The sequence below is a fragment of the Lissotriton vulgaris genome, chromosome 2_1 (genome assembly GCF_964263255.1).
Source record: "Lissotriton vulgaris chromosome 2_1, aLisVul1.2, whole genome shotgun sequence".
Lineage (NCBI taxonomy): Eukaryota > Metazoa > Chordata > Amphibia > Caudata > Salamandridae > Lissotriton > Lissotriton vulgaris.
In genome coordinates this window covers 1,839,382,694-1,839,406,020 of record NC_141687.1, presented here as the reverse complement: position 1 = coordinate 1,839,406,020, position 23,327 = coordinate 1,839,382,694, and the positions used below count along the sequence as shown (strand labels likewise).

The 23,327-nt window shown below is 44.7% G+C and overlaps 1 protein-coding gene across 1 annotated transcript in view; it reads left to right on the top strand.

Annotated features, from left to right (window-relative positions):
* The first annotated feature begins 8,527 nt into the window (after nucleotides 1–8,527).
* SNAPC5 (small nuclear RNA activating complex polypeptide 5) overlaps nucleotides 8,528–23,327 on the top strand; it is an 82,584-nt gene continuing 67,784 nt past the window's right edge. Inside the window, exon 1 of the mRNA XM_086957994.1 lies at nucleotides 8,528–8,819. Within this exon, the coding sequence (XP_086814120.1) occupies nucleotides 8,730–8,819 (90 nt within the window). The 5' untranslated portion in view covers nucleotides 8,528–8,729. The remainder of the gene's footprint in view (nucleotides 8,820–23,327) is intronic.

Below are 23,327 nucleotides of genomic sequence, written 5' to 3'. Positions count from 1 at the left end.
CGTTGGTGGACCGGAGCTGGAAATGGTTCCTGGATGGCGTCAGCGCTCTCAATGCCGCAGAAAAGACGTTCAGGCAGCAAGTCTAGAGGGCCCAGAGTGAACTCAGCGAAGGACCCCACGGGGTTATACAACGAGGTACGGCCATTGTGGTCCCCACAGCCCTTCAGAAGGAGGTAGTACGACTAGCACATCAAGGACATCAGGGAGCATCCAAAACCAAGGCACGGTTACGCAGCAAGGTGTAGTTTCCTGGAATGGACACGGCGGTGGAAGAAGAGGTGCGAAACTGTCACTCGTGCACCATCACTAGCCAGGATCCAGCACCACACACGGTGATCACGGAGGACCCATGCCAGGAGCCGTGGTCAAAACTGAGCATTGACTTCGGGTCATTCCCGGACGGGAGAAACACTCTCGTGCTCATTGGCTCTCATTCATGATTCCCAATAGTGGAGGTGGTGCCCTCCACAGCATTCCCACATGTCAAGCTAGTTTTGGAACGGACATTTGCGATGATGGTCCTACCCGAGGAGATACGTTCGGACACCGGTCCGCCGTTTCAAGGCAAAGACTTTCAGATGTATCTGGCGTCGAGAGGTATCCGCCACAAGAAAATCACTCCACAGTGGACACAGGCAAACGGAGAAGTCGAGAGGTTTATGCGCACGCTGAACCGTGCCCTTCGAATCGGGGTCGAGAAAGGAGAATAAGCGGAGGAATGTTTATCTCAATTCCTTAGCGCTTACCGGCAAACACCTCATTGCACCACCAGATGCGCTCCGGCACACTTACTGTTCCGGAAAATCCCTAGGGGCTGCGTGCCGGAGGGCCCCACCTGGAATCCACCTCAGTTGGATCAGAATGCCACCCAGAACAGAAGACAACTCACCAATGACCGAGCCAGTCGGGCTCGAAGGGCCAGACCCATGTCCCTCGTGGTCGGGGACAGAGTGATTCTCAAAGACCGGTACCCGAATTGGAAGTATCGCACACCGTATGAACCGGAGGTATGGGAGATCGTCAACATCCAAGGGACCATGGTATCGGCAGCCAGAGGCACGCGAGCAGTCACACGGAACGCGCCATGGTTCAAATGAGTCCCGAGAGAGCGGGAAGCCGCCGAACAGCCTACTGAAGATGTAGAGTATGAAGAGGATGGCCCTGCATGTGCTGAGACACCACAGTGCCAATGCGGAGAAGCGGTAACCCCACCGAGAACCGAACATGGACCAACCGGCAGCCAACAGAGCATCTCGGGAAGCCCCAGAGACCCTGCGGAACGCTCTGAGACATCGGATGCCAGCGGAAATCCCCGGAGTCTGAGATACTGTCTCTGACCAAATCCGATTCCCAGCCAAAGACTAAAAGACGGTGCCTGGGCAAGGCTCCAGGATCACCCTAGGCGGGACTATGTATCCGTGAGTTTGGAGGGATGTACTGACGGAGCCACCCGGCCCGTCCACACACGCATGCACGCACACACACACCCCTCGGGCTGGCTCACCTGAGGGTATAAATAAACGGGCGCGAGACCGCTCGTGGTCTTCGACCCAGAGAAGTAGCCAGCCTTTGCGTGTTTCATTATAGTATATTTAGGCCCCACTCTGTGGCATAGGTGGTCCTTGCCCCCCGTGACTCCAGTCACCACAGCAGCGTTTCCTTAAGCTCCGTTGAGCTTCCATCGTGTCAGCTGGCACAGATGACTCCTGAAGCCACATAAAACATTTCTCATGCGGCGCAACGTACTCCGATCACAAAGCGACGGCTCTGGGGACCTTATCTCAGCATGGTGTGCTCCCTGGAACGATCTTCCCCGCAACCTGTTGCACTCAAGATGGTGGCTTTCAAGGCATGACCCGGTCTGGGTTTGAGGAGTGGGCGTTGCACTGTGGTGGGTCAGGGCAGGGGGCCTGGGGGTCCGGCATGGACAGGACGAGTCCCATCACTCATCACCACCTCCCCTACCTCTTCCCTTACTCACTCTTTCTGCCTCCCTTTATTCCTTTCCTCTCTCCCCTGAATTTCTCTCCTCTTGCCTGCTTTTTTCCCTATTGCCCGAGCCATGCTTCTGTAACTCATAAATATATATGTACGTAAATATATAATCGTCCAAGCCTAATCGCTGTTAAAATGTAATCCTTAGTGAACGTACTATTTGTATATATAGAACTCTAACCACTAGTATATGTAGTAGACCTTTGTATTTACTACCATTCCTATGTGATTTTAGAGTTTTTCCGTTTGTATCTCTTCCTTGAGTGACTTTACAACTTGTACATTTGCAATTTTTTCTTGTTTATATCTCCTCCTTGAGTGTCTTTACAATTTGTACATTTGCAATTTTTTCTGTTTGTATCTCGTATGTAACTCATGTAATCCAAAGTACTTATGTAACGCAACTGGGTATTTTGTAAAGCGCTCTGACACCTTCAGGTTGTTCGATAAAATCGCATTAAATAAATAAATAAAAGTAAGGGAGTTTGTAAATAGAGGAAAGGTAGTCATTGTCTCGGAGCTGTGGGAAAGGTACTGGATTAGAGGGAGCCGGCCAGTCTGCTGTGCGCCCCGAAGTGACCCCCTGAAGGGGGTAAATTGAGTTCTATGTCAGGACAGGAGGCTCCGATTATGCTTTCTCATTTCTTTAATGAAATGCTCAGCAGCCAATCAAAAAACAGAACTACAAATCCCATGAACACTTGTGAATGACCTCAGGAAACACTATAAAAGGTCCACAAATCAGTCTTTCTTCCTCTTTCTTTGCTGCTCCGCAGCCAGTTAAGTCTATTTTGCCTTACTTGCATTGCTTTTCTTGTAATTGCTCTGCTTTGGTGTGTACACTTGCCTTGTATTGCGCTGTTTGGGCTTTGTTGCGAATTGCTTGTGTACTCTTGTTCGGTTTTCATTACCGATATTCCTTCCTGCGTCCGTTAGCGGCGTGTCTTCCTGGGAGCGTGTGTTCACCTCCCTGCGCCTGGCCGCGTCCTTTGTGCCCGGTTGCCTTAGTGGAGTGGGAGCAGGGGTCGTCGGCTTCTTGGGGGAGCGCGAGCGCTCTCGAGCCGGTGTTTCAGTGGCAGCAACGTCGCACATGCGCGTTGCTTGTTTCCGGTTTCTGGCTGTTTGCCTCACGCCGGTCGAGTGAAGGAACGCTTCTCACCAGCGCTCACGCCCACAGCCCTGAACTTTCGACCCCGTCTACGCCGGAGCACGCTGAGGTGTTTTGGCTGATAATTGTGCATAGGCTCTGCCTAGAGTGGTTTATTGGCAGGCTCTCTCCCTCCACGTTCTATTGACTTCGGAGTTTGGTTCTTTCGACCATCTCTTGGGCCTGCTTTGGGGTTCTCACTCCCCCTTACTGGTATCTCGATACCCCATATTCAGTCAGTCATCTAGTGGGCATTTACTTTTGTACTTTGATACAATGTCTGAATACTACGACGCAGACGATGACTGTTATTATGATGAGGAAGAGGATGACTCCATGGAGTACAACCTGGTCGAGGAGTTGGACAAGGGAGTCCAATTTTCAGTCAACAAGGCCTTGGTTCGAGCCATTACCCCTCTTAAAAGGCACCTCAGTGACTATGCTGTGCAGCAGGGGTGGTTGCCGCCTTCTCAAAAGGCTACGAAGTCCCCTCTCAATCCGCATAAATCGGATTTTCAAAGGCTGGCACGGGCCTTGTCTTCGGACAAAACCAAAGCTTCTGTGTCTCATCCTGTCGACGAGTCGGACCAGGCTCAGGCTTCTTCGGAGCACGATTCTTCACCCTCAAAGAAGCGTCTCCGTAAGGAACGTTTTGTGGACGCACCTGAACGTCCCCTTCTCTTGAACTTTGAGCCGGAGGATATCATCCACCCCAACTCAACATCATGGTTGCCGGCTCCGGCTGTGGCCGCCTATCTTGAGGCGCACGTTCGCCACCCCTTCGAGGCCCCTGTCAGGGCTCGTCTACGCTCGGAGTGTCCGAGGCCAGATCTTGCGGACAACATGGCGGAGACTCCAGAGGTGGATCCAATGATGGTAACGTACCTCAAGAAGTACGCCAAGGACCCCAAGAAGGGTCTTGACCGCTCGTGGAGGTCCTGTCAGGACAAATTGATGGATATGCTGGGTCCTCTCGCTAAGATCTTGGATTTGGGCTTCAAGGCCAAGGAGGCTTCCGCGACCGTCAACCCTGACGAACTTATTGAATGGGCTCAACGAGCTGTCTGTATGTTTGGCAACGTTAATTGCGCCATTTCCGCGGAGAGACGCAGGTCCATTCTCCTCAAGCTTGACCCAAAACTGGCGGAATTGGCCACGTCTGAAGCCGGTCCGGAGGCGCAAGGTCTTCTTTTTGGTCAGCCTTTCCTCAAAGAGTTGACCAAATTCGTGTCCGCCTTTAGCGGCATTGACAAGGCGCAGGCGTCTTTGCGCCGGGCCATGCGTCCGGTTTTCGGCAAGGCCGGACGACGGGGACGGTCGTTCGGCCGCGGGTCACAGCAGCAGTCCCACAGGGGAGTTCCTCAACAGCGCGGCGGTCAGTATGACGCCGGTTATTCCACCCGCGCAAATTTCTATCCTTCCCGGAAAGGAAAAGGCCAGTACGGCAAGGGACGATCTGGTGGTCACCAGGGACAGTACCAGGATTCCGGAGCTACAGGTGAGCTTAATTCCAGCATGCGATGTGATGCTGGGGGGCAGGATACAGTTTTTTCTAAACAATTGGCGCTTGATCTCCAGCGATGCTTGGGTGCTGGAAACCGTTCAGGGGTTCAGAATCGAATTCTATCACCCAATTCATCAGACCCGTCTACCGACCCCTATGCTTTTTTCATGTCACTCTCGAGACAGTATGTCAAAGGAGATTCAGGAATTCCTCAGCAAGGGGGCGATTGTTCCAACAGTACGCCATCCTCAGGGCTTTGTCAGCTCAGTCTTTCTGGTGGAGAAAAAGGGAGGCGGCTCCCGCCTAGTTCTCAACCTGAAAGACTTCAACAGCGGGGTTGTATACAGGCATTTCAAGATGGAGGGCATCCATCTTCTGAGGGATCTCCTTCGGGAAGGGGATTGGATGGTCCGATTGGACCTGAAAGATGCTTATTTATCCATCCCGATCTACGGTCCCCATCGCAGATTCCTTCAATTTCAATGGCTGGGTCAGTGGTACGAGTATCAGGTTCTCCCGTTCGGTCTCTCGTCGGCCCCGTGGTGCTTCACGAAATTGCTGAGGCCTGTGGTGGAACATCTTCGTTCCAGGGGGGTCAGACTGATTATTTACCTGGACGACATCCTTTTTATGGCGGATTGTCCCCTCAAGCTCCTACAACATCTGGAGTGGTCCATCACCCTTTTGCAATCTCTGGGTTTTCTAGTCAATGTACCCAAATCGGTTTTGGTTCCCGCTCAGTCTATCGATTTTCTGGGTTTTCGGATCGATTCCTTGACTTGTCAACTACTCTTACCCAACCAGAAACTCCGTTACATCAGGAGAGAGTTGACGTCTGTTATTTCCAGACAGACTGTGTCGTTGAGGTCGTTGGCGCGTGTAGTGGGCCTTCTGGCGTCCTCCATTCAAGCGATCTTCCCGGGTCCCTTACATTACCGGGCGATGCAACGCTTGAAGATTCAGCATCTTCGGAAAGGTCTCCGCTATTCAGATCAAATTCCTCTTTCGGAGGAAGTGCGGATGGAGATGCAATGGTGGCTAGACCACATGGAGGCATGGAACGGTCGAGCCCTGTTCGGGTCTTCTCCAGAGCTGGTGATAGAATCGGATGCCAGCCAATGGGGCTGGGGAGCCCGTTGCGGGTCCATCTCGACGGGGGGTCGTTGGTCTCCCCAAGAATTGTCCCTTCACATCAATTGCCTGGAACTCCTGGCAGGGTCCTTTGCGATCCGGTGTTTTTCCCCCATGCAGGCGAATTGTTGCATCCTTCTCCGGATGGACAACGTGTCGGCAGTCCGTTATGTGAACAAACTGGGCGGGACACGGTCCAAGATTTTAGCAGAGATTGCCAAAGATTTTTGGCATTTTTGCCTTCACCGGAAGATCACAGTTATTGCCGAGTATCTTCCGGGCCGCAACAATCAAGTGGCGGACTGGCACTCCCGTCATCTTCGGGACTACAGCGACTGGAGACTTCACCCTCGAGTCTTCCGTGCCCTTGTTCATCTTTGGGGCCAGTGTCACCTGGATCTTTTTGCATCTCGCCTCAACGCGCAGCTTCCCCAGTTTTACAGCTGGAGACCGGACCCATCAGCTCTGGCCACGGATGCTTTTCTCCAACAGTGGCCCTCGACTCTTTGCTATGCATTTCCCCCGTTCATGATGCTTCCCAGAGTCCTGGCTTACGCCAAACGCTTTCGAGCGGAGCTGATTCTGATTGCTCCCTTGTGGAGAGCTCAGGCATGGTTCCCGGTTCTCCTGGAGATGTGCTGCGCCCCTCCTCTCCTTCTTCCCCAGAAGCGGACTCTATTGCAGGATCCTCTCGGATCTCCGCATCCCCTCATTCTCGCCGGCACTCTCCAATTACTGGCATGGCGAATTTCGGGGATCGCTGGTCGATCCCAGGCATTTCTAGCGACGCTGCCACCTTTATCAGTAACGCCTGGTCTCCCAATACCCACAAGCGGTATCGGGGAGCTTGGAAACGATGGAGTGATTGGTGTGCTCAACGGGAGGTTGATCCCGTTTCGGCAGATGTCAGTCTAGTTATAAATTTCTTGACTTCTTTGGCCACGTCGGGCCTTGCCTACCGGACTGTTAATAGTTTCAGGTCGGCGATTTCGGCAGGTCACATCCATATTGATGGTAAACCTGTTGGGGAACATCACTTGCTGTCCAAACTTTTGAAAGGCATCCGCCTCGCGAAACCTCCCACACCGAAGTATGTGTCTCTGTGGGATGTTTCGATTGTCCTGAGATTCTTGGAGGCCTGGCCTTCTAATCTTCTTTTGTCCCGGAAACAGTTGTCTGCAAAACTGACAATGTTATTATGCCTAGTTTCTTGCAAACGTGTTTCGGATATTCGGGCTTTGGACCTAGCGGGCCGCTCCTTCACACCAGAAGGTGTTACTTTTACTCTTTCTCGAAGGACTAAAACCAACACCTCATCCATTTCCTATCCTTCATTCCCGGATCACCCCAACCTGTGTGTTGTGCAATGTTTAAAGGATTACGAGGCGAGTACCGCTTCTTTGCGCGCGGATTTGCAAGGTCAGCTATTGATAGCTTTGCAGAAGCCTTTTCGCCCCGTAGCCCCAGCTACATTGGCTCGCTGGGTGCGCTGGCTTATGTCCGAGGCAGGCATTGATGTCTCTGTGTTTGGGGCGCATTCTGCTAGAGGGGCGATGGCCTCCAAAGCCTTTTCTATGGGTGTAACTCTGTTTGATATCATGAAGGCTGCAGACTGGTCTTCGGATTCTGTTTTTAAGCAATTCTATTATAAACCTATTGTTAGTGTTGCCTCTGTTGTAATTGATGAGCTTTGAACAAGCATAATCGGAGCCTCCTGTCCTGACATAGAATTCAAAATTTGCAAACATTCGTGACAAGAATTTTCAATTCTATTAAGGACAAGGAGGCGAGGATTATCCCACCCGGACTATGCTTAATTGATATAAGCATTTACTGTATATCGAATTTGTATTATTACAGTTGTAACTAATTCTATATTGTTTCCCTTCCCTGTATTTCTTACTCCCTTGATGTTGGGATATTACGGCTCTGTCTCTGTTTCAGGTTCCGACCAGAAGTGATTTGGTTTTACATCATGAGCCTCACCTGTCTCCTTGTGCACGGACCCCGGATGTTTCCTCCTTTGCGTTGAAGATCTTGTGGATTTCGGCGGCCTGCCTGGAGCTGATTCTGTTACTTTATCTGGGATTATTGTTTGATATCGAACTTATTACAGAAAGAAAGAGGAAGAAAGACTGATTTGTGGACCTTTTATAGTGTTTCCTGAGGTCATTCCCAAGTGTTCATGGGATTTGTAGTTCTGTTTTTTGATTGGCTGCTGAGCATTTCATTAAAGAAATGAGAAAGCATAATCCTCGCCTCCTTGTCCTTAATAGAATTGAAAATTCTTGTCACGAATGTTTGCAAATTTTGAATTGGCAGGTATGGTCTCTCAAAAGTAGCAACACCAAGCAGTCAAAGCCAGGTGGTGGTAAAGGGATTAGAAGTTCTAATTTAGAACCCGAATATTATGAGGATATTAATTACACTGGAAGTGCAGTCTCCCGCCGGGTTATATATCTTAAAACAGCCTAATTTCGAGGGAGAGGGGGGGTTGGATTTCCCCCTACGTTCCAAAAAAATGCTACGGAGCCGCTCACAGTTCTCCCTGGTCGCCAAAACGTACTTTGGTCCCACCGCGCGCCCAATGTGTCCTGCGATGTGATAATAGGAAGTTCGCCTCCCTGGCCAGTCTCTCGTTGCAGAGCACTGAAACACAACAGAAACTTTCTGCTGATTGGTCCTCAGCCGTGAAATCTATCGTAGACACTCGTTGCAGGGTACCAGCGTAGAAGTTTTACCAAACTTTCACTCGGGGTGGATGTTAGAGATGAATGACGACTTGTTTGCGGCACTCGCGAATTAAGTCTTTTTTCTCTGTCTCTGGCTCGGTGACGCTTAAGTCACGTGTCAACCCCAAACGAACGATGGTGTTTACCGGGTGGCGGCTGGGGTTTATGACTGGCCGAGAGGTGGGCTACTGACGCCCGAGGGTGAGCGGAGGGGAAGAGGATGCTGAGCCGCCTCCAGGAGCTAAAGCGAGAGGAGGAAACGCTTCTCAAGATCAAAGCAGCATTGCACGATCAATTAAATCGCTTAAAGGTATGTATTTCTTCGACATCCTCCAACGTAAGGCACTGAAATAGTATAATTCCTAAACAAGGGTCTTTGTAAGTTATATGGGCGTGTGGTGAGCGAAAGCAAACTCCCACAATTGTACCCTTTATTTAGCTTGAGATGTCGCACTACTGTGATGGAGGCACGGATGCAGTCCTCTAAAAAACCTCTACGTACTTTGTTATTGTCTTGTGACAGTCAGTTTCATATCCTCTGCTCCCAGCCTTGTGCGTTAGGGTCTTCAAGTTACATTACACTCTTTAGGAGTGAGACGCACTGACTTAGAGGTGAGATAGGTTTGCATCTTTCTCGGGGAAAAAAAAGTATCTCTTTGTGTTTTGCGCCTTTTGGAAAGGCCACGTGCTGGTAGAGGAAAAAAAAAGAAAAATTACATTTATGTAAATTGCTCAGCATTCTTTTGTACAATAACGATCACCCCTCTTACTTGCTTTAACCGTTTAGCAATTATTTAGGCAGATCTCTAGTGATTTCTTCATGTGTTTTTTTTTTTTTTTAGTTAGGTCAAACATTCGAGACCTTTTGTATATACTTATTATATACTTATATGTGTATGCATTTTGTGGGCTCTGGAGATCAGTCCTAGGACTTGTCTGCATCCGCTTAACCTCATCGCTGTTTCTGACAGCCAACGGCCGCCGCGTGCACTACCTTTGTAGTGCTGCGCACGTCCGTTGGCCGTCGCGGCCCCGCCTGCTCAATAGAACGTTCCGCACTGGCGCGGAACGTTCTAAGCAGTTAAGGGGTTAAGGATTTTTTTTCTGTTCAACTGTGTCTATTTAACTTTCTTGATAGAAAACGACCAGCAGAGGTCAATAAAATACCAGAATCACTTTAGCATTCTCTAGATTCCAGTCCATAGAAATTGCCTTCCATAAGAGCCTGTAGACAATACTATTTTTTTCAAATCTTGTATTTTCAGTGATATGACCACCTAAGGCCCTGATTTATATTAAAAACAGAGCTTTGGACAATACCATTTCCTGCTGAAAGGCAATATTTCTCTCCATGTGTTCCCATACCTGACGTGTCAAGCAGTTTGGTGCTTACTTTCCCTCCATGTTAAAGAACAGTGGGTGTTTCAGCACCCAGGTTAATGTGCTGCATAGCTAAATACATATGAAGTTCTGAAGGCGAGACTGATTGCATTGCAAATGCTTGTTTCTTTTAGGTTTACATTTCAAGAGGGAAAACAATTAGATTTCACTGCTTTTCTATTTTTTTTTTTTTACTGGCATGTTCATAAAGTCATAGCCCAGGCCAGTAAACGACAGAATGGCCAGGTGGCAACTTCTAGGTCAGGACGAGTGCTTGTTCAAACCAGGCTGAATCTCACACCTGATGAGGAGGGCTATTAACAGAATTTAAAACGTGACTTTGCTTAGACCTCTACTTTGTGCTGAGCTGCTTTTTGACTGCTGACGAGGATGCAGGAAGTTATTTAATCACATGATCACAAAGCTCAACCCACCTGCTGCTTAGCCCCGGAATTGCTCCTGAAGTCTAGACCCGTACATGATTAGTTTACCCAGTTCAAGTTTTTTCTTTGCATTCTGGAGTATGTAATGCTAATGGATCAATAGGACTAAAATAAAAAAAAACACATTGACGAGCAACAAAGGCACGGTCTTGTAAACATGAGCGCTCTCTGCCCAAACATGTAGCAGACACATGCATCTCATTTTCCATTTTTTTTCTGGTCACATGTGGTTATCAATTCAGTGCTATTGTCATTCTGTTTAAACACGGTTTTGATATTTCTTCACCTATCACATTTATTTAGTTTTTTAAAATCCATTTTAGCGATGTATAGTAATAGCTTACAGCCCTTTCTACCCCTGTGAAAGCATAAAAGTGTTTTTTGGCAAGTAGCTTGCTACCCAGAAGCCAAGGTTAGTTCTTCATTTGGTGTTTTTTTTTATTGGGGTTAGGGTTGTGTTTTCAAAATTCATCCTTATATGTATTTACCCCCTTTTTGTGGTGAAATTAACAGTTAGATTTAATTGCTCGTGGGAGATTCAGGGGTATGCTACTTTTGTGTGAATGGGTAATATAGAGAAGGATTATAGTATTGATAGACTGCAAGCAATCAATTATCAGTTTCTAAAGATAGGAGTATTATGGGAAATGGATTAAGATGTGGGCAATTCACAGAAATAAAAATGGAATGAAAATGCAGAGGACATGCAGTTTTATCAAGTTGAAAGAAGAACAGAGCAACTTTGGATCAGACTCTCATCCTGCAGGTATTGGTTGTAATCCATTTCATAAGCAATGTCTAACCAACGGTACCTTGGTTTGTCTCTACAGTCAGATTCCTCTTACAAGTGATTGTTATGGTCTGGTTCCTGGTTGGCAGTGCTTAGAAATGGTTTAGGTGGCAGAATTGAACTTTACCCGTTTCTGAAATATAACTGCATAAGTATATTTCCTTTTCAGGTATTATATTCTGTTGGCAGAACAACTATTCAGATTAGATTTTTCACCTAGTCACCAGAATTTGAAATATAACGGCAAAATTATATTTTCTTCTCAGGTATTGTATTGCTGTTTGCAAATAAATTATTCAGTTTTTCCCACTAGATACATCGTTCTATGTTGGCTATCCATCCTTTTCTGGATTCCGCTTTGCATTTTGGCACTTTTATTTTTATTTTTTGCAAGGCTACAACTATGAGAAGGATAAGCAAGATAAGCTTCTACTTCGAGTAATAGAATAGGGGAACTACTTTATTGAATAGTACATGTGGAACATATGTATTGAGAATGAGTGACTGGCAGAGGGGTGGGGATTTATGTACCTTTTTGTATTTTAGATATCGTGATATTTGCCATGGAGTTGAATAGACAAGCATTGGCATGCCAGTCGTGCTTGCTGACCTTTACATTCATCCAAGTCTAATTGGTATTGCCAATGCTTGTTTGTGTTCTTTTAATGCCTGTCAAGATAGATGTTGTATCTTCTACATTTCCGCAACAGTTTTTCTAGTGACTAATAGGTGGCACTGAAATGCAGCAAACTGAAGTTGTTTCAATGTGGCTCGGTTTTCTTAGATGCATTGGCGTTTGGAGCAGGATATATAATCCTCTTCTGACGGCAAAACCAAAAATTTCCTGTTTGTGGATCAAACACAGGAAGAGGGAAACGAAAAATAACCAGAGCACTGATTAACACGAAAGCCACCCAGTATCGAGTAACAATTGGATTTTTGGTGTATTGTATACCGTGCTGTGTTCGAAAGACAGCTAGAACTGTATGCAGCAAAACAACAACAATGAGTGGGGGTTAGCCCTGGGGTAGTTTGAAGAAATAAAGGAGGCTTGACTTCATACAAATTTTGACTTACATCAGTAAATGAAAATGCTGTTTTCTCAATCTATATGTTATATAATATGTGTGAGAATCCTGACATTTCTGGATGTTTCTAGTGCTAGAAAGTGGATCATCAGACTTGACAAATTCAGTTAGTGTTACTGTAGGGTTATTGATCCTATGGAAATACTTTTGATCCTGAACTGGAAACCAGGCATTTAAAATCTACATTTATCTAATATCTGGTGTGCATTATTAATAGTCTGCCTTCTTTGCATGCTGGTACTTGCAGTTTGTTTCTCATTTATAAGTTCAACAGATGCTACAGTACAAGCATCATGATATGAAAACAGAAGTGCTGTCATAGGACACATTGAGATCATACTTCCAAAATGCATCCATACGAATCTGCAGTGATGGTGTTTTACTTAACAAATGTAAACCAGGCTTTTGTTTCTGTAAGAATGCCTAGGGCTAAATATGTCTTTTCGTGGGTTGGAAGTTCTTTTCTTCTGCTTCTATAGCAGGTAGTAACCTACCCAGTAGTGTGATTTTACTGGGGATGTCCCAGGGACTTGGGTACTATTTCACTCTAACTGAATATTTAAGTTAATCCGGGTGTACACTTTATTCATAAAGGAAAGCAACGACTGTGTGAATTTTGCATTATTCAAGTAAAGATTCAAAGTACCTTCACCACATTAACTGAGAGGTGGAGGGTAGACCACTGAAGGTCCCCCCACCCCCGAGAATTAGTGAAAACACAAAATTGAATACAGTAGCATCAGAAAAGAAAAGAGATAGACACGATGTGGTGTTTCATAATCATACAACAACCATCAGGAATCCTCAATTTTTGGATGTCACAGGACTTCTGCTGTGCTTATGAGGAAAGTCATCGTTTATGGACGAGGAAGCCTCGCAAACATAATAGTGTCATGCTTCATCATCAGCATCCTCTCCCCACCCTGGTAGGTTAGTGCCACTGGGGTGGACTTAGCCTCCTCGAAGACATAAAAGAGGTAAGGAGTTCTTTGATAAAAACGACTGGACAAGGCCGGATCCAAACTATCTAAAAATATCTCGTAGTTCCTTGGTATTTCACCTTTATTGGTGGGTAGTCTGGAAATATCAAAAAACAAGAATGAGCAGGTATACAGAGGATTGTGGATCAAACCTGTCTCCTATCTTCCAACATGTTTCTGTCCATCAATTAAACCCTAGCAGGTCTGTGGCATTCTTCAGGACCTATGGATCCCTTCACTAACGTTAATGGCCTCATAGACATTTGTTGCTATGCCGTATAAGCTACCTTTAGCATAGGATATCCTACCTGACACCTTGATATGTTAGCCCTAGACTTTAGCGGGTATTGGCTTTATGGTCAATAAAGGTTGATGTCCTTTGGAGTCACACATTCGTCAGAAGGTACACCACACGGGGTTACCTACTCGTAACCTCTCCCGACAGATTCAAAGTACACCACCACTGTGACTAGTGTTATGTCCTTCACATTTTGCTTTCATGTGTTACAGAGACCGCTCAGGCGTATAAAAAGTTATTTTTGAGAAGGGCAGGTCAATGTCACGTCTTGAAAGTGACATCAGGAGATGGCAGGTAGGGTGATCACTCAGATATTTCAGTGATTTAAAAAAAAAAAGTTAACATTTTTTCTTTTAAAACCATTAATAATTTATAATAGTTATTCTTCGTTCAGCTTCTCGATGTGGTTTTAATAGAGCCTCTGTAGACCTAAGTGGGGTCAAGGTTCCTGATTTCCAGACCAGTCATGGAAAGTAAACACTACTGAGGGCAGTGTGAATGCGCAAATTGACAAAGTTGCAGTTAGTAGGTTAGGGTTGTCATGAAAATCAAAGTTAGCACTTGGCATATGCTGCTTCTGGTTCTGTTTACAAAATTGAAAATAATTATGTTGTAGGTAGGCCATTGTTCAAATCCATATATGCAGTATGTTTATGGGTGATGCCCAGTGGGAGTGAGACTTGCCTGCTTTGTATTGAGTGGTTAGGTTCTCTATCGTTTACTGCTGTGAACACACCTTGCAACAAAATAGTTGCTGTTGGAAAAATAATATTTTAAATGACTGGATGATCTCCTGTGGTATTATAATGTTTCAGATGTGTTCCTTATTTCGCGTCTTCCTAGATAAAAATGTATTATTACAGGAAATACTCCTGGGAAGCCATGTTGACGTAGCATGATTATGTGGTGCCCTAAAGTTTTCAAATGTTGTAGTTGACTCAAACCTCTGCCTGGGATTGAAGGCTATGGCATTGGTCAAGTTGGTTTGGCCCATTAGACTCTAACGTAAGACCCAGGTTGATGAGTAAATATGTTGTCCAATCCTGGTTTGGAAAGGGAACAGTTATGCTATGGGGCTGATCGTTGTGATGATGGGGCAGTCAGGGAAAGATGCAATATAATCTTTTCAGACAACAAGCCTTCTTAATGTTGATGTCCTCGAATACGTTCTGGCCAGCTGAGCAGGAAAGACTTTCTAGCTCTTGGGCAGCTCATCTCCTCGAGATGAACTCCACATGCATGCAGTCTGCTAGGCCTTGCTTGTGTCCTCCTGCTCAAGCAGTACAAATATTACTCAGCTGAGCTAGCAGCAGTGCTTCTTCCTGAAGGATGTTCATGATTTAGTTGAAATATGAATCGGTGCAAACCTGCTCTAGGAAAAACCTTTTTCCATAATTGTTTCAAAAAGAATTACTTGTATCAGGTTGCAGGATCCAAACTTGCTCTTCCTTTGCGTTTGAGGGTTCCCCTTTATTCCTTACACCCTTCTTAGTATTTCTTTAACACCTTGCGTGCTGCCCCGATTTCCCCCCGATGCTGCACATTTCTTAACTGGGTGTGGTCGTGACGGAACCATTCCGTCATCAGCACAGCTCAACCGTGACTGATGACGGAATGGTTCCGTCACAAGCATCAAAGGGGTTAAATGTTACATTTAATAATTCCAATGTGTCAATTTGCTTGAGGTTTTTCACAATACAGGAAAACTTGAACTCTGTATAGAAAACTATCTTTCATTTTCTTATTGCATTCTGGTTGTGACTGGTCACTTGCAGTAAGACAGTGATTTTGATACTCAGCTGCAATAGTTTATTAAAGTTGAGTTGTGACATACTAATGCCTGCTGCCAGAGCCAACAGACCGCGCAAGAAGGCCATGGGTAGAGTCAAAAATGTCCTAATAATTAATGAATTAACGTTTCAGTTCGATTCAGGGCACAGATAATTATGCATTTATCTAATTTGTCTCAGCAGCCTTCTAAACCACATAAACAACCACTTCAGAAGAATACATATCTCTTAGTGACAATATAACAGACATCAAGTAAACAGTATCTCCTCTTACTGTGTGCAAACAGAATCTATCTTAGATGCCCATTTCCTAATTACTGAAAGCCCTGCTTCTGTTCCATTCCTTAAAAAAAGAAATATGTTTAATATTGTAATTGTCAACATACCTCCAAACCACATGTAAACTAAATATATTAGCACATAGCAACCATCGTAACCTCATGAAATATAATGGCTACAGATGAGAGGAATTTCATTAACAAAGAATAGATACTTGCATTAAGATATAACCAACCCAACTCAGTTGTCGTTATTTCTTTTCTTAAAGGGTGTGGATGCTGATTATCAGAAACAGTATGGGCTAATCCTCTCCTCTGTGTCTTTAATAGAATTGAAGCTTTTCTTCACGATAAGTTTGCCTTTTATTAATCTATGTCAGGGCTGGAAGTGAGGCGTATGCATGTTTAAACTTACCTGCAATCAATCATGCAAGCCCCATCACCGACTTGAAATGAAACGTTAAAATAATTGAGGACCAATAAGCCCCAGTTAGAATATCCTCCAGTCGTCGGCTTAAAGAAAAGCCATTCGATGCCTCGGCACCTCTGGTAGAGTGAGCACCAAAAGCAGAGACCTCTATGCCTTCCTAACTTATAACCCATTTTACATGTATGGCAATAGTAGGAGATGAGACCGGACCAAAAGGTTTCTGGGTGGAAATAAGCAGTTGATGAGGTCTCAGATTCTCCACCATCTTCTCGCAGGCCTTGAGGCACCTTACCACACAAAGTTTAGGGCAATCCGGGAAGTTTCTTAGGCTACTCCTCTAGTATTGGATTTTATTCTCCATTAAATGAAGAACATGACCAATTCGGAATGCTTCCTAGTTATGATCACCAGATCTTGAATGTCTGAGACTCTCTTAGAGGAGATGAGTCAAGCAACATGGCTAACATGCCTGAAAGTCTTCTCCTAGAGAGAAACTGATTTTCCGCCCAGGACAAAATTACTTTAAGGACTGAATTTGCATCCCAAAGATTAGAATATTTTGGCTCTGGAAGAAGGGAAAGGTGGCCTCCCCCACACCCTTCAATAACCTGCATACCAAAGAATAATAGCTAATGGTGAGGCCATCAATTGGCAAATAGCCCACCGAAATGACTGATCTTTAGGCATCGGCCATTCTGCAAGTGAAACCATTGCATGTCAGCTCGAAAAGGAAATTCAGTATGTTAATAGTTCTGGACCCACAGGTTCCAAATCCTGACCCAAGCACCAATGGGACCATGTTCTCAAAAATGATTTGTATCGCTTAACTGTAGATTCTGAGCAAGTTGTCCTGATGTAGTCCATAGCTTGAATAAAAAATCCTGGCTTGCTAGCATTACCTGAAATCCTCCATGCAATTAAGCAAATGTATCTCATTGCAGTACCATTTGGTGAGTTGCCTCAATTGTCCATGAGAATGTTCGAACAATTGGGAGTTAAGGGGATTGAACAATCTCAAGAAAGCTCTAGAAGAGCTGGAACCAATCTTGCGCTTTCCAAAACACCATCAATAGAACCACCTCTGCTTCCATCTCCTTACCTGACATGATGATGGAGAATGGAGAAAAGACATAGGTGAGATCTTGCCTACAGTGTTGGTGAAAATATCAGATGCCTCCACTATTATATCTGGCCTCCAACTGTAGAACAGTGACAACTGGCAATCTAGTATATTATCAAAAAACTTTAGCTTGCAAGAAAACCATTTTCTTGAACCCCTGAAACATATCCTTGTCCAGTCTCCATGAACTGGAATCCCTTCGGCATCTGGAGTTCCAGATGACAACAGTAATCTGCTTTCCTGACAGATCTTTGTCTGACACAGAAATCGGATTGTCAATGCAGAAGTGTAAAAAATTCTTCGGCATCTATGCCAGAGCAGTGGACCTTGTTTCATCCAATCTGTTAATGTGTCGCACTGCCTTTACATTGTTTATCTTCGATACACCGGAGTATGAAGCTTTGTACTTCATCATGCATTTTATTGCGAAAGACCCTGCCTAATGTTCCAGGCAGTTTATGTGGAGATTCTGTTCTTGCATGACCTCCCCACCGAGTGGATTTGCGTCTGACTCTCATCACTAGATCCAGAGAGGATCCGAAAATAGCTCTTTGCAGTCCGCCATGTGTCACAACCTCCATCGAGTTTCATCCTGACCTCCAATAGTTGTTGTATCTTCTCCGAATGGGTTAGGCCTTTATAATCACAATGAAGCCTAGACTTTCCAACAAATGAATAGTCTTCTGAAGATTACCCATCATTTGTTTCATCAGAAGGCAGTCTTCTAGGTATGATACTCCAAATCTCAAGGTTTTTACACTGACTTCTTGGTGGAGCACAAAGTAGTTGGGAAGAGACCCAAGAGAAGAGCTACCAATTCGTACACCTGCTTCCTCTACACAAACTACAGAAACTTTCTTTGCAGTTTAAAAATGGGCACTGACGGATAGGCATTGCACAAATCAATCCTTGCCATCCAGTCGAAGAATGTTTCTGAGGAGCATAATTCAATCTTAATTTTTGTTGTTGAAGTGGTAGTAACCCTGCCACTCATCAAACTTGTGAAGATTGAGGTCTGAGCAGTACCCTCCCCCACCCCCTCCTTTTTTCTCCACCAGGAACAGATGGCTCATGAATCCTTTCAGGTGCAGTTTTGTTTACACTAAAGCTCCTTTGAGAAAAAAGGCATTGACGTCTTGGCCTTTAAGATAGTTGTCTTCCTCAGACTATGTTAGTGGTCTTGGATGCCTTGATTGCCTTGGAGTCCTTAGAACTCTATCTTAAAAGGCTGGATCATCTGAAGAATCCAAGCCAGCCCTCAAAATTTACTTGCCCACTCGAAATGGCGAGTCAGATTTTATCAGGTCGAGTTATTGTTAGCACCTACTGGTCCACTCTGGTGAGTGAACATAATCTGGAAAGGAACAGGTGTTCTGTTTATTCAGAAAGAGAATGAGCAATCAAGGATCCTTTAAAATCTTGTTTTTATCTTGACACATTTGCTATCTGCTCAAGGAAAGAGGTCAAATGCCAGTTTGTCTTTTTACTAATTGCTGCTTGGAAAGTGGAGTTTATTTCTCTTTCTCTTACTCAACCTTGAACATCCCTACGTCCTGGTACAGACTGTCTTTTTACCTATTAATTCTCCACACTCACTGCCAAGTTCTTCCCACATGCCTCTCTATCGGCAATCTTAATACAGCTAACTCTAGCTAAGGAGAGTCGTGATAATATCCCATGCTGGCAAAGCATAATGCATTTCAGTTGTGGCCTGCAGTCCGGCTTATTTAACTAAGCATTTAATGCGTACTTCGAATACATAATTATAGATGCAGACATGTACCTTGAAAAAATAAATGCAAAACCTGAGTAAAAGAGTACAGGTTTACATATGCAAATATAACTTAAACTACAAGTGTAAAAATATGAAAACAGAATGCATGCTTACATGTTTAAACTGAACATTCGTGCACGTGTATAAATCTCTACAGTGAATACATTTTAATATTACGTTTTAATGTCTTGCACACGTTAATAAAGCTAAGGCACACTGTGACATGTACGTAATTGCACATTTGTACCCCTTAAGATTACAGACTGCACAAAGGGCAATTATCCCATGGAGTCTCAAAATGGAACTCATTATTCCACTGCCAAGGTTTCCAAACCATTTGCTTACTGCAGCAAATCAATTTCTTTCCAAGCACCTGTAGCTTCCAACTCTTTTTAATGCCACTTTAATTCTATAATGCTCTTCATGTATCTCTTCACCCTCACACTCTTGTTGCGCATATAGGTACAGCAGTGCTGAACCTTTAGCATCTTGCAAACTCCGCCCTCCTTTGTGAGAAGGATGTCTAACGCAAGGCGATTCTGTATCACCATTGACCATATATCTATCATTTCAGTGTCCACGGCGAACAATGAATTTGAAGTATTGGTAGCTAACTTTTCAACCATAGTGAGTAACTTCTAATCTTAATATCATGCAAAACTACGGCTACAGAAGTAATCAGTGCACCAAATATGTCTCCAACTATTTCAGAACCACTACTGCTTCTTTAGGTTCTAACTTGTGATCCCCATTCAGGATTATTTAAATGTTCTACATGATAAATCTTCGGGAAGGCTGTTGCCAAGTAACCTATGCCATACCAGCCTCAGTGCAACGTAAAATATGCATGATCCCCACAAATCTAATGAACTCCAGGAATAACAGGATCCTGACCTCATGAAAAATGGCAAATTTCCTCCATATTCAAAAATGTGATCACAATCACGTTTTACCATGAATTTAGTGTGTTACTTATTTACCTCTAATTATACATAATTTCCTCTTTTGTTTCCAATCTAAAGTTATTGCACACACAACTCCTAATTCTTGATGTTTTAATTCTTCTTTAGCCCGCAGATTTCTATACTGTTGATCCTTCTCTGTTTTCTTTCTAGCATCCATTGCCCTCCTCCTATCTTCTACGGAATCTAGAAAGTTCTTTTCAGTATTAGTCAAGGAACAAGCCTAATTTTGCATATGAGCATAAACCGTATCTAACGTTACTATGGGTTTGAAGCAGCTATCAGCTGTGTCTATCTCTTCAGCATTGGGGTGACGATTCAAATGCTTAAACATGGGAACTTTAGAAAGCACTAAATCATAATTTGAAATAGAATCCTGGAAATGACCCTTCCCATATAAAAGACTCCTATGTAAGAGGGATGTGATGATAGGTAATCACTTCTACAACTGATGCTGGTAACTGCGTACAGACGTAGCCGACCTTAGCATCTATAATGTAGATGTAACTTAAAATAACCCGTTTAGGAGACGTCTCCTCTTGATGAATCTTCATGTAATGTTTTCAAATCAAATGTATGCAAACTACGGTCAGTAGGAATCTGGGATCTAGGGGTAGTCTTAGACCTAATCTCGACTGAATTGAGAAGTGTAGGTGAATGTAATCCTAGAAGCAAAAGAATTTGTCCCACAATTACATCTATTAATACACCTCCTAATATGAGCCTACGTTATTGCTTATAGCTCCCATGTTTTCACTAAAATCAGACCTTTGAGTAGAAAATTAGCAACAAACTGTTGTCTTTGATACGTTTCTACTTATGCAACTGTTAAAACCAAGTCTAAAATTGTATGAGAAAGTTATTTACAAAGTCTTTGTGAATCTTCCCTAACCCTACTCCGTCTCCTTGACACCTGTACGCTCCTTCTGCAGCATCGGGCTCGGGGAATCTTCTTAATTCTTTTAAACAAAGTTCATTTAATTGTCTCTACTAAAAACCTAGATCAAAGATCAGTTTAGAAATCATGTCGGTGACAAATCTCATCAGTCCATTCAGTGGCAAAGCAAATTCAATACGCAGTTCAGCCACAAGTTTTAGTGCATGGAGGTTCAACTGGAATCTCCCTATTATCCTCCACATCCTAAAATCACTTCTTGCTGTCATTTGCAGCAAAATGTCCATTCAGGGAATGAGTACCTCTGGCAGGGTACTGTAGCTCTTTTTTTATTGCCTGAGTGCAGATTGTTTGTCTTCGTTGTCTCTCAGACCAGAATCCTGATTGTCCTCTGGGATAATGCAGCATACACATTCTGCAGTCAGACATAGTCTCTCTGCTGCCTTCTTAGCCGGCTAAATCCAGTTCCCACTCAGCTTACCACAGCACTCGGCCCTTCGTAAGGGTCTGAATCTGGCTCAATCTAAGTCCAAGGCCAAGATGCTTCTGTCTCAACCTCAGATGTCGACTCATCAAGACCTCCCTCAGGCTGAAGATGTGCTGTGTCTGGTTCTTGTTGGGTTTCTGTAACTTGTGCAAACCTTTCCTGTTGACTTTCAATTGCGATCTGCACTTCTGAGAGAGGTACTGTCACATCACCAAGGGAACACTCCACTCTGCAAGTGTGGATCCAGTTGGGCAAACTTCTACACTTAACAGCAGTGTTTGTTATGGGAATTACCTGGAATGGTCCTGGCCATCGAGGATCCAGACACTTTTTACGAATGTATTTCTTCACCAAGACCCAGTCACCGGAACTGAGGTCATGGCACTGCCCCTGATGCGGTGGGGTGGTAGCAGCTCCAACCTCCCGAAACATAGAATGCACCACATCAGCCAGCCCCATGCAGTAATCGAGAATCGTGTCCTTTGTTATGTTCTTAAGTGCATTTGCAGGCACTGCTGGTAGTGTCATTGCTCGATCCATGATGGTTAATGTGGGGACAGTCCTGTCCTCCGATCAGAAATGCTGCAGAGACTCCTTAAGAGGCAAAGCACTTCAGAGACGTTGATGCACTCACTTTGGCCAACCTGGATTTCAACGTACAGTTCACCTGCTCTACTATGCCTGAAGCCTTGGGCCGCTAACTCCAATGTAGCCTCTGCTCCATTTGTAATGCTGCGCACAACAATTTCAGGAGCTCATTATTGAAGCGAGTTTCTCAGTCTGACTCCAGTGAAGTCAGGGAACCAAACTTACAAATAAGGTTGCCCCAAAAATAACAGCTTAGTTACTGTGAGGCTATCATTTCTCCTGGTTGGGTATGCTTCAGCCCAATGCAAGAAGATACACACAATCACCAGGATTTCTCAGCTCGTTGCAGACGGGCATAGCCATGAAGTCTAGCTGCATCCTGTTGAATGGCCATCCTGATCTTCCTGTATGACCTAATGTCACTGTGATTCTTTTCCCTACATTAATGTGCTGGCACACAACACATCTATAACACAATCCTTCATCCGTCAACCTGAATGTGGGGTTAAACCAGTTCTGTTGAAACAGTCTGACCATGGTATCCTTCCCAAAATGTGCGGAACTGTGAACATTTCTAGCCATAAGGGACAGCAAGCTGTCTGGCAATACAGATCTTCCTGTCTACTGAAACCCGAATGTCATCTTCTCTTTTAACACAACCTGCTCTTACCCACCTCTTCTACCTCTGGCACTTCCTCCAGCAACGTTTTCACTTCCTCCCAAGTGTCTGCTGTTGTCAACAAAAGGTTGTAATTAGTCTTCTCTTCATATCCATACTAATATAATAAAGAGAGAGCCCAAACCTTTGAGGCGGGTAATCTCAGGAACCACAGCACCAATCACAACACCCAATACAGCATTGGAAAGGGCAGTTGCAGCAGAAGGACATAGGCGATGCAGACGCCCACCATATACATTTAAAAGGTAAAAGACCCGTGCCAGCAAAATACTCCCTTGTGGGCGTGTCTGTGTTGTGCTGTGGGCGTGTGCTGGGGGGCGTGACAAACGCTGGGGGCATGTGGTACGTTCCGCCCTTCATGCCATGTCTCATATTGTGTGCTAATCCCACCCTGCTCCCTTTTAATATCCCTACAACCCATAATCATAACCCACCCGTACTCCTTAAAATACCCCAACACCCTTAAACACTAACCCATCTTAACCCTATAAATATAACCTGTACCCCAAAACCCAAACCTACCCCTGAACCCTAAAATACCCCTGTACCCCAAAACCCAAACGTAGCCCTGAACCCTTAAAATACCCCTGTACCCCAAAACCCAAACGTACCCCTGAACCCTAAAAATACCCCTGTCCCCAAACCTAGCCCTGAACCCTAAAAATAACCATGTACCCCAAAACGCAAACCTACCCCTGAACCCTAAAATACTCCTGTACCCCAAAACCCAAACCTACCCCTTAACCCTAAAAACACCCCAAAACCCAAACCTAGCCCTGAACCCTAAAAATACCCCTGTACCCCAAAACCCATACCTATCCCTAAACCCTAAAACT